Genomic DNA, 10,535 nt, shown 5'->3' on the forward strand with positions numbered 1-10,535 from the left:
ATGCTGCAAGACAATGCCCTAGATGTGCAGGCTGAACTAAGGACATGGACAGGCATTCCCATTCACTATAAATTGGTACAATTTCCTTCAAGGAAATTCTGCTTCACAAAATAAAAAGGCACATAGCCTTTGCTTTACTAATCCTAGAAATCCATCCTAGAAACGTAGTGACCACGTGTGCATAAAAGGTACATACCAGAGTTCTTAATGAAACATTATTTGGAGTGGGATTAAAAACAATGTATGTGGGAGTGGTGGTGCAGGCCTGTAATCCCAACACTTGAGAGGCTGAGGCAGGAGGATTATCATAAATTCAAGGCTAGCCTGGGTTACATAGTGAGTTCAAGGTCAGCCTGAACCACATAGTGAGACCCTGTCTAAAAAAACAAAAACACAATGTAAACAAATGTCCTTCAGTAAGTGACCACTAAAATGATGGATTCCATAAAATGGAATATGTGTGGTTATTTTAAAAATGGAGGCCAGGGATCTAGCTCAGTGGCACTGCCCCTGCCTCATAAGTGCAAAGACCTGAGTTTGATCCCAGTAGCAAAAAAGAAAAGAAAAAGGTATAAAAAAAATGAGATAGGGCTGGGGATTTATCTCAGTGGCATTGTGCCTGCTTGGCAAGCTTAAGGCCCTGAGTTTGATTCCTAGTACAGAAAAAAAAAAATGAGATAAATCTTTATATACTGATATGTAACTCATGAAAAAAAATTTCAAAGCATAGTATGTTAACATGCTGTTATTTATATTTTAAAAGAATACACACATGGGGCCAGGGATTTAGCCCAGTGGTGCCGTGCCTGCCTGGTGAGCACAAGGTCCTGAGTTTGATCCCCAGTACCAAAAAAAAAAAAAAAAAAAAGAATATACACATTAGTATACTTCATTATATAAGCATAAGCATGAAATATTTTTTTGTTTGTTTTTTGCTACTCGGGGTTGAATTCAGGACTTTGTGCTTGCGAGGCAGGCAAGGTGCCACTGAGCTAAATTCCCAGCCCCCTTTTTTAAAATGGAGGGGTTTTGGAGGACTTCAGAAGCTTGTAACAATAGTTGTTACCTATGAAGATGGGAGTGAGGGACCAGAAGCCAGGGTGGGAAGACTTGTGTTTTATATCCTTAATTTTTGCTTCCTTAGCAATTTGTGTGAGCTTTTTACTACATATGGATCTTATTTGTCTATATTTTTGATACAAATAGTTTCCCCTCCATTGCTTGTTTCCTCTCCTGCTGAATTCTTGGGAGTCCTCATGCTAAGATTCTAATAGAGGAGGGGGTAGCTCTGAGTTCAGGATTGGACCCTCCCTTCCCAGCTGCCAAGGCCACAGGAGGCAGAGCCTGCCTTCCTGGCTTCCTGGCACTATGACCCAGTCTACCTTCAGCCCCAGGCAAGAAGTACAGAAAGGGCACTCTGGTGGGACTTCTGATTGGCTGCTTAGCAGGGTGGATCAGGAAATGGGAACTCACTTCCCTGTACCATACCTAAGACCCTAGGCAAGCCACTCAGACAGATGAGTCCTCTTCTGGACAGCGCATATAGCCTGAATGGTTTTCTTTTGGTACCCAGGATTGAACTTCGGTCCTTGCGTTTGCGAGGCAGGTGCCATATAGCCTGAATTCTAGCAATGGGTAAATGATATGTCATGTTAAAAAATGGGGGGGGGTACTTAGGGCTTTCCAGTTCTAATCCCTTTGTTTTATAGAAAGAAAGAGACTCAGGTCTCAGCACTGTGGGATTAAAGCAGCGCTGGGGTAAACTGGGCATGTTGCCTCAGGCAGTGAACCAGCTCCTACCTCAGGCCTACTTTCAGGGAAGGAGTCAAATACTGCTCCCTTCCCCCCAAGTCACCATAACGTATCGTTGGGAAGAAGAGATAGAAGTGACAAAGATGGAAGCACTGATTCTTCTTGAACACCATAATACGCAGAAGAAATCCCGAGGTGAGAAGGGAAGGTTGCTAATGGTTTTTCCCTTGGCAGTGATGAGCTAGCTGGATTGGAAAATCAGGCTGCCTTGCAGTGTAGCAGGAGGAAGTGATGCTTGGTACCAAAACACCCTTGAGAACTAGTGTCATATGTCCAAAGGGAGCTTTAGCGCTTGGAACAGGCTTGGTCTTGTCCTGATAGGTAGAGGCGGCAGCTTCCATTTCCTCATGGGTCACTCCCTTCAGCTGTGCCAACACAGCCCAGTGCTTTCTGCCCCAGGTAGACTTGTTCCCACAGCCAGCTCTTACCCAGGCCCTGCCCTAGAAATGAGGGAAATACTGCTCCCTCCTCTCCTCTCCATTCTTCTTCCCACCCCACCCCTGAACATGGCCCTCCCCCAGGCAGGTCCTTCACGGATACCTGGGAGACAGACCACTGGAAGGAGTGGGAGAGGCCAAGCACCTGCTGGAAACAGAGAAGGATCTGATTGAAAAACAGATGGCTTCATGATCAAATGGAAAATAACTTACTATGAAAATTGGTTTTTATTTCTCAGTATAAAGCCAGATACTATAAGAACATGATAAACTGCCTGGCCAGGGGCCATGAAAGACAAGAAGATTTTGGCCTGGTGCCCTGTGACCTAGTGTGAGCCGTGGGAGGACTGGGGGCAGCACAGAGACTCAGGCCAGGCAAGAGGTGAGGGAGGTGACCTGCCAGTGCTCTCGGAGCCTCCATGGCTGGGGACTGAGGGTCCTGTGTGCCTCTGGGGCCACGATCCCTGGCCTGGCTGTCTCTAGGAGTGAAACGGGGGGGGGAAAGTGGGAGGGACAGGGGTGTGAATGGGCTGGCGTTGAAGGGGTGGGGTATATGCCAGGAAAACTGCCCTAAAAAGCTCCATTTTTGATTCTGTGGCTTCAAGTGAGTGTTACAGGGCAAGTTGAAAGTAGGTTTCTCCCACCCCCAAAGGCATCTTCAGTAGCTCTACCCACATCCCCAGTACAGAGAGAGTCTTGAGCCCTTCAAAGAACGTGAGTCTGAGACTTAAGGCTGTAGTGGGGGGAGACAGGGGTTTGGGGACTGCTGGGGAGGAGCGGAGTGGAGTGTGTACAGGCCCACAGGTGTGCGGGGGCGCTTGCTCCAGGAGCCCTGGATCACTGGCTTTAGTGCCTTGGGGGACTTGGGTATGTGGCGGGCTCAGGCCCCGCCCCCCTCTCCACCATCATCCACACTGGCCTGCCTCACCATCTTCCGGAGCCTGGCTGTGGAGGGCATGCCAGCCTCCTCCTGCCCCTGTTCCTGGAAGGCCTGAGTCCGGTTGGCCACCAGGGCAGAGGTCTGGAGGGCAGCCACAGACTGGTGGGACTTCAGAGCAGGCCAAGTCCCCTTGTGGACCCTTGGAATTCCCTTGGCCCTTGGGAGATGAGGGAAGGGCTGTGGAGGCTCCTCATCTGAAGACTCGTGGGAAGAGAAAACCTGGGTAGGACGTAAGAAATAAAAGCCATGGGGAAGTCAGAGCCAGGAAAAGGGTGGGGGCAGAGTGTTAGTTGAATGAATATAGAAAGACTGAACTGTTTTCAGACCACATTTCCTAAGGAGGGAAGACAGCACCCAGCTGTACTGTCCTGCTCCCCGACCTCACCAGCCTGCAGCTTCTTTCTGGACCTTAGAAGCCCTCCTCAGACCTCCTCTACCCGCCACCAGCCCTCATCGGCCCGCTTCTTCTCCTTTTACCCTGTGCCAATCCCTGAACCGGGCCGTGTGGACATGTGTGTCTGGGTTCCAGTGAGAACAAGTGCCCACGGTACCACCCAGCCCAGTGGTCATCAACATGCCATGCTTCGTATGGGTCCACACCTAGCACCTCCTCCAGGAAACCTTCTCCAAATGTTCCCCACTTGACAGACTTTCCTTCCAACACAGCCATTCAGACTCCAGTTACGTGTAGGGCCTGGCTTCCTCAGACAAAGGCGGGCTTCCTCAGACAAAGGCGAGCTTCCTGTCTTAGCCTGTACCTTGCACACTGAGCCCGGAGTACTCACTCAACTTAGTACTTGAGCAGTATGTGTGCTAAGACCCTTATGCCCCGTCCTTTGCTGTGTGGCTCTCCAGACTTGGGAGGTCTTCAGTGATCATCTTACCCACCCACCTAGGGTAGGAAATGTTTCCATGGTAGGGAGCTCAGCCCCATAGAAAGTGAGTCCCTCTGTCAAGTTGGAAGCAGCCTGTGACCCAGGGTGGCCCTGCCTTGCCCCTGCTGATTGCAGCTCCTCAGATATTGGGTCTAGTGACCTTGCCTGCCCTCACTGGTCTCCTTGGCCACTCTGAGGGGTGAGTGGGAGATGCCCAGAACGTGATTCCCATCCTCAGGGTGCTCACAGGGCAAGCTGGGGTTGTCTGGTGCCCAAAGGTATTAGGGTAACAGTAGGGAGGAGGCAAGGACCAGCCCCAGGGGTCCTGAGCTCCAGGAGACCCTGATGGATGGCCTCCTTGGACCCAGGTAGCTTCTGCTTGAGGACTGAAGTCAAGCACCAGTGCTGATCATCCCTATTCTTCTCCTCCCCGTGCCCCTGCCACTGCACATGGAGCTCCCTCAGCTCAGTCTCACCTCTGGCAGGTCACCAGCCTCTGAAGTGTTGTCCAGCTCGGAGGTGGGCTCCAGGAGACTGATGGATCGCATGATCCCTCGGAGGTTGATTCGGGGCCGCAGCCCAGGCTCTTCTTTTGGGGCTGCCTGGCTCTCCTCCAAGCCCAGAACTTTCACCACCCTGCTCCCCCCTGGTTCTGGCGGTAGTGGTGGGAATGGTGTAGAGACTTCAAGGGTTAAGGGCTCCTCTGGAGAGCTCCCACCCACTTTCTGCTCCCAGATGTGGCTCTGCCGGCTGTGAGGAGGTGGACTGGAGTCAGCTTGAAGGGATGGAGCAACTACACCCATCATACACATCAACACCCCACCCCGCTCCTATTGCTCCCACCGTACCTGGCAGTCAGGATGCCCTGGTAGGTCTGCAGCTGGCGCAGGAAGCCAGGGTTGGGGCGGACAATGGGCCGGAGCTCCTCCACATGGAGCAGAGCCTGCTCCAGGCTCCAGCCATACTGCTTCATGGCATAGGCCAGCACTGTGGCAGCAGAGCGGCTGACACCCATCTTACAGTGAACTAGCACCCGGGTCCCCTGGGCTCTGTCAAGGCAAGATATAGTCAGCCCCAACCCTCCCCACGTGGTGAGAAGCCAGCAGCACGTGGAGGGTCAGAGAGGGGAAGGAAGTGAGGACACTGAAGACTGAGGAGGGGATGGGGGACTCGGTACAGATTGGGTAGGACAAAGGCATGGTCCCACATGAAGCTTTGACCCAGCGCCAGAGACCCGGGCTGGGCAGTGGGAGCCAGTGGGAGCCTGACCTCGCAGCCTCAATGAAGCGGTGCGTCTCCTTCCAGTGGGGCAGCAACTGCGCTGACTCCTCATCCCAGAGGCGCACATTGTAGTAGATGAAGCGGTCAGGGAAGAAGTTGTCAATCTCCCGGGCCATGTTCAAGATGTGGCTGACCCTGTACCAGAGGGGCCAAGGCTGGGCTGATATAGGCAGGGGCACCAGGTGCACTGGGCACCAGACCCACAGGCAGTGGGCATTTCTATCCAGTCCTTGGTCCTGAGTTAGGTGGCAGCAGCACTTTCCCTAGGGAGGAGAACTGAACCAGATGTCAGATAACGGTGACCTTGAGCACATCATTTTACCTTGTTGGGCTTGGGTTTCCCCACCTAGCCCAGGTAGGTGAGGTCAACTACAACATTAACCCTTCCGTTATTCTGGCAACTTTGCTAAAGAACAGATATTTAGCTAAACTGAGCTTGTGTGGCTCTGCAGCAACAGGTGACAGGGCTATAGCAGGTCTCCAAGAAACCCATGGAGAGATGACAGGTATCCCCGAAAGCAGGCAGCCAGGTCTCCACTGGGAGGAGAATGTCCTTTCCTGAGACATGGCCAGGTGGTCATAGAAGCAAAGGCTTCTGCCTTCATCTAGGCCTGGTCGAGGCCCCAGCTTCTGTAGAGTGTTGGGATAGAGGCCCAGGGGCTTGCCAGTGGGCAGCAAGCTTCTGTCTTGATGAGGCCTATGTAAGGGCAAAAGCCCCAAAGGGGTAGGAGAGTGGATGGCGGTTCTGAAGTTGGCAGGCAACCCCTTGGGGGAGGTCAAGGGAAGGGGAAAGAGGGTGGCATTCATGTGGGGCCTGGAACTCTACCTGTTTCTCTGCAGTTCCTCCAGGTTGGCTGCATTCCACTCAGAGCCCTGTGGGGTGGGGAGAGAGAAGTGCTAGGCTCCCTTGCCTCCTGGTGCCTCACGAGCAGCCACGGGGCTCTGGGCCATACCAACAGCAGAGCTCACCAGGTAGAGGTGGGGGAAGATGCGGGAGGCCCGGTCTTGCTGGGCCATGAGCAGCAACATCTGATTGTCAATGAAGTCACGGTACTGCTGGAGGGGGCATCCCAGGCGCAGCTCCAGGGCCTGGCGGATCTGAGGGGAGGAGAAGTTTCTGGTCCCTGTCCCTCTGGGGCCTCTGACCACAGTACACTGTCCCATTTAGACAGAGTTGAGGCCAGTTCTGGGCAGAAGCCTGGCTACCAGGGAGTGGTTCAGGACTGGAGGAAAGCGAGGCAGGAAGAGCTCCAGGGAGAGGGCAAGCCCAAGGTCCTGGCTGGGGAGTTCCCGGGTCCTGGACCTCTGCCCACCCTGCCCACCTCTTTGGAAGTGATGCTCTCCAGGTCACTGGCATCCAGCACCTCCCACAGCTCAGCCCGGATAGCCTGCTCCATCTGCTCCTGCTCAGAGGGCCTGGGAGCAGAGGCCCTCAGTCAAGAGCCCCTTTCCTCTCTGCCAGGAGAGCACCTGCCTCTCCCTCCCTCCACCGCAGTCCTCTCCCTCCACACTGACCGGCCAGGCTCTGCACTTGGGGGTCGCAGGGATTCCAGGTCAGCCATGGCCATCCACTCATTGAGGCAGTTCTGGTCAGAGTTCAGTCTCTCCTGGTAGTGGGCAGCCCAGGTGAGGGCACTGCCACTAGGCACAAGGCCACCGCCTAGAGCTGCCTCACATGCCTGGTGCAGCACCTGGAGAGTGGCCCTGGGACAGGAGGAGAGACTGGTCACACTGTCCGCTCTGCTGCCCTCACTCAGGCACTGAAGCCATCTCTCAAGGAGGCTGGCTGGAGGTTGGGCCCTGCAGCACTTACCACATGGTCTGGATAGAGATGGGCTTGAAGATTCGGCTCTGCCCTCCAGATGTCACACTGAAGCCCCTGTAGGAGATGGGTGCCAAGGAACCAACACTAAGCTCTCAGACAGAGAATCTGCTCTTTTCTCAGATGTGGGGAGGCTGAGGCCCAGAGAGGGTAGGTGACTTGCCCAGGATCACACAGCGAATCTGAGATAGACCTGAGAGTAGCCCTAGTCCTCAGCTCCAGTTTTGCTGTTCCGCAGTGCCTAGCCCCTCCTTTCCCATTGCCACATCTTACCCATCTCCATCTAGGTACACTTGGGTGTCACTCCAGAGGGGCAAGACCAGGCCCAGGGTGCAGCTGAGAGAGCTGGAAGGGGATAGAGGGAGAGCTGTTGTTCCCTGTACCTCACTTCCTTGCCCCTCTCCCACCCTCTCCCTGTTCCTACCTGCTGTCAGGAAAATCTACCCCCAGAAGCACTGTCTCCTCCTGGTTCAGACATTCCCGTGTGGAAACCACCAGCAGGTAGCGGAGCCTTGGGGGTCGGGCCGCCTCCAGCTGGGCAGCCTGGGAAGATGGGAAGAGCCCAGAGTCACAGTGAGGACCTTGCTTCTTCTCCACCCTACCTGGATATACCTCAGGGCAGAACAGACCCACATCCCCACTGCCACCCCCACTTCCCACATACAAGACCAGTGGTTCCCAACATTTGGATTTTACAGTCAAATTATTGTTATTATTATTAATTATTATTATTATTATTTTCTAGAGAATTGAACCCAGTCCCTCTACCCTGAGCTATATCCCCAATTTTTAAAATTTTGTTTTTATTAGAGCTGGGGATTTAGCTCAATGGCACCGCACCTGTCTTGCAAGCACAAGGTCCTGAGTTCAATCTCTGGTTCCGCATAAAAAAAAATTGTTTTTATTTTGGGACAGTGTCTTATTAAATTGCCCAGACTGGGCTTGAGCTTTTGACCCTCCTTCCTCAACCTTCCAGAAGTCAAAGATTAAAGCTTTAAATTATGGAAGAATGGGGGCTGGAACTGACCGAGTGGCCCAATTTTTGGTTTTGCCTAGGAAAGAGGTTTTTAAAGACCTTATTACTTGCTGTTAGCATCCTTTCATTCAAGAAATGCTTATCATGGCTAGGATGTAGCTCAAGGGTAGAGGGCTTGTGTAGCATATATGAAGCTCTGGTATCCTTGCCCAGCACCACTAAATAAGTAAATATTAAAAAGTTATCACCAAAGAAATATCAAGGACCTAATTTCACAGCAAAGTTCAGCTTTGCAAGAGTACGTCTTTGTCACATTTTGCTGTTGACAGCAGGTGTCTCCACAGGCTTTTGGGAGCTGGCCCTCAGACACCCCAGAGGCCACCTCTCCGTGGCTGCTTCCTGGCCTCTTTAGCACGCTGGTCACTGGCAGGTGCCTTCTGGACACTTTGCAATATCTCCCCTGGCTGAACAGTGACTCTGTGTGACTCCCACATCGTGAATTAACTTGGCCCTGTTTGGCTAAACAGGACAAACCTCTCTGGCCTTTCACAGCTCCCCAGAGCCTGTGGACACGACCTCCCCTGTTAAAATGTCTCTAGCTGAAACAGCAGGGTCATGGAGTTTGGGTAACCTCTCTACTACACAGGGTGCCCCGTGGCCTCACACCATTGGTCCCCAGACACACAGCTCCCACCCCCTCTCCTGGTGGGCTCTGGGTAACCCTCACCAAGTGGATGTCATCCTGTGGCCTCAGCAGTTCCACCATGAGGCGCAGGTGCTGCCTCTGCTCCTGCTTCTTGACACTCTGGGGCCCTTGACCATCCGGCTGGTCCCCCTCGGGTTGCTCCTCACTGGGGGGTTCCTCCACTGGCTCAGAGCTGGCTTCAGGTGCGTCACCACTGTCCCCTCCATCCAGCAGTCCCAGGACAGCCCCACGGAGCACTGCAAAGCTCTGCCTGGCAGGGCCACGGGGAATCGTTTTTGGTTTTGTTTTTGGTACCAGGGATTGAACTCAGGACCTTGAGCTTGGGAGGCAGATGGCAGAACCACTGAGCTAAATCCCTGGCCTCATGGGGAATCGTTACAGCCCAGGGTTCTCAAACTTTAGGAGTGTCTGAATCCCATGGGGTGTTGTTGGTGTGGATCATTGGCCCCTTCCCCAGACAGTTCATAGGGCTGGAGGGAGGGATGGATAACCAAGCCCCTGGTGATGGCCACAGCCTCAGGCTCTCAAACCCCTCTTCCTCTAGCTGGCTTGGCTAGATTTCTCACCAGCCCACCTAGACGCCTGAGCCAATGTCCTGGGTAGTGGGTGAAGGAGCAGGGGAGGGTGAAAGCCAGGGCAGCCCCATGGGTTCTGCCACGTGCCAGCAGGGCCCACCAGCCCAGCCCACCCAAACCAGGCCCCACCTATGAACTGGAGAGTTTGGGCCCTTCAGGAAGCCCTCTGTTCCCAACACCTGGATGAGAGTGGCCAGTCCTGAGGGCTGGAAGGAGGCGTCTAAGTCCAGAGAAATGTGCTAACCTGCGCTGGAGCTGGCTTCTGCGCTGGGCTGCCCGGTCCTGCTGAGGAAACAGCCGCCAGGGGGTGAGGAGGGAGAACTCACCTCCTCCCTTCCCCTTCTCACAGGGCTCCATGTGTGTGGGGGGGCTGGGGGCAATGCCCCCCTGGGGGGGAGCCAGAAAAGGTGTCAGATGCCAATTCCTTTCTACCCCCAGCCCCCTCTCTACCAGGAGGCACTGGGGATCCCAGCCCCAGCCCAGCCCAAGTCCAGATGTGGCGGGACAGGTGGGCTGAGGATGCCGTGGGAGGCCGTGGGAAGGCTGAAAGCGGATCTGGGCCTCCGCAGATGGGGCTGGCGCTCAAGGCTCTAGATCTCTCCTTAGTCAAGTTCCTAAGAGCCCGACCCCCTCGAGTTTGAGCCTTGAGGTCCCCCTCCGCCCATACCCAAGCGTGAGTGGAGGCTGCCCCGGGCAGACGCGCTCCCCCAAGCCCAGCTGGCAGCTAACTGCGTGCGTGAGACTAAGCCGGACTCACCGCGGGCCCCACAGGCGTGGAGTGGCCGCTGGCCGGGGGCGAGCGGCTCACTGTGACCAGGGCCATGGAGTCAGGGCGAGGGCGCCTGGCGGGCACTGCGCCGCCCATACCCAAGCGTGAGTGGAGGCTGCCCCGGGCAGACGCGCTCCCCCAAGCCCAGCTGGCAGCTAACTGCGTGCGTGAGACTAAGCCGGACTCACCGCGGGCCCCACAGGCGTGGAGTGGCCGCTGGCCGGGGGCGAGCGGCTCACTGTGACCAGGGCCATGGAGTCAGGGCGAGGGCGCCTGGCGGGCACTGCGCGCAGCCCTCTCCCACAGCCTCACGTACAGTACTTGCCCCGCCAGACCAGGAAG

At 54.7% G+C, this 10,535-nt stretch overlaps 1 protein-coding gene across 4 annotated transcripts; it reads right to left on the reverse strand.

Moving 5' to 3' along the window:
• Positions 1 to 2,475: 2,475 nt before the first annotated feature.
• Positions 2,476 to 10,529, reverse strand: Ssh3 (slingshot protein phosphatase 3). 4 transcript variants are annotated; one of them, XM_010635825.3, is made up of 14 exons: positions 10,382 to 10,529; positions 9,669 to 9,706; positions 8,871 to 9,099; positions 7,592 to 7,710; positions 7,441 to 7,512; positions 7,159 to 7,224; positions 6,861 to 7,049; positions 6,668 to 6,761; positions 6,315 to 6,443; positions 6,172 to 6,218; positions 5,334 to 5,480; positions 4,913 to 5,113; positions 4,541 to 4,814; positions 2,476 to 3,408 (listed from the first exon to the last, which is right to left on the reverse strand). In XM_010635825.3, the coding sequence occupies exons 1-14, from the start codon at positions 10,445 to 10,447 to the stop codon at positions 3,130 to 3,132; spliced, it is 1,950 nt and encodes a 649-aa protein (XP_010634127.1). In that variant the 5' UTR covers positions 10,448 to 10,529; the 3' UTR covers positions 2,476 to 3,129. The 4 variants fall into 4 exon arrangements, with proteins under 4 accessions (XP_010634127.1, XP_033612683.1, XP_010634126.1 ...); XM_033756792.1 differs by having other exon boundaries at positions 9,669 to 9,709; XM_010635824.3 differs by lacking the exon at positions 10,382 to 10,529 and adding an exon at positions 10,182 to 10,275.
• Positions 10,530 to 10,535: the final 6 nt, after the last annotated feature.

The sequence above is a fragment of the Fukomys damarensis genome, unplaced genomic scaffold (genome assembly GCF_012274545.1).
Source record: "Fukomys damarensis isolate Sample0158 unplaced genomic scaffold, DMR_v1.0_HiC HiC_scaffold_27, whole genome shotgun sequence".
Classification (NCBI taxonomy): Eukaryota; Metazoa; Chordata; class Mammalia; order Rodentia; family Bathyergidae; genus Fukomys; species Fukomys damarensis.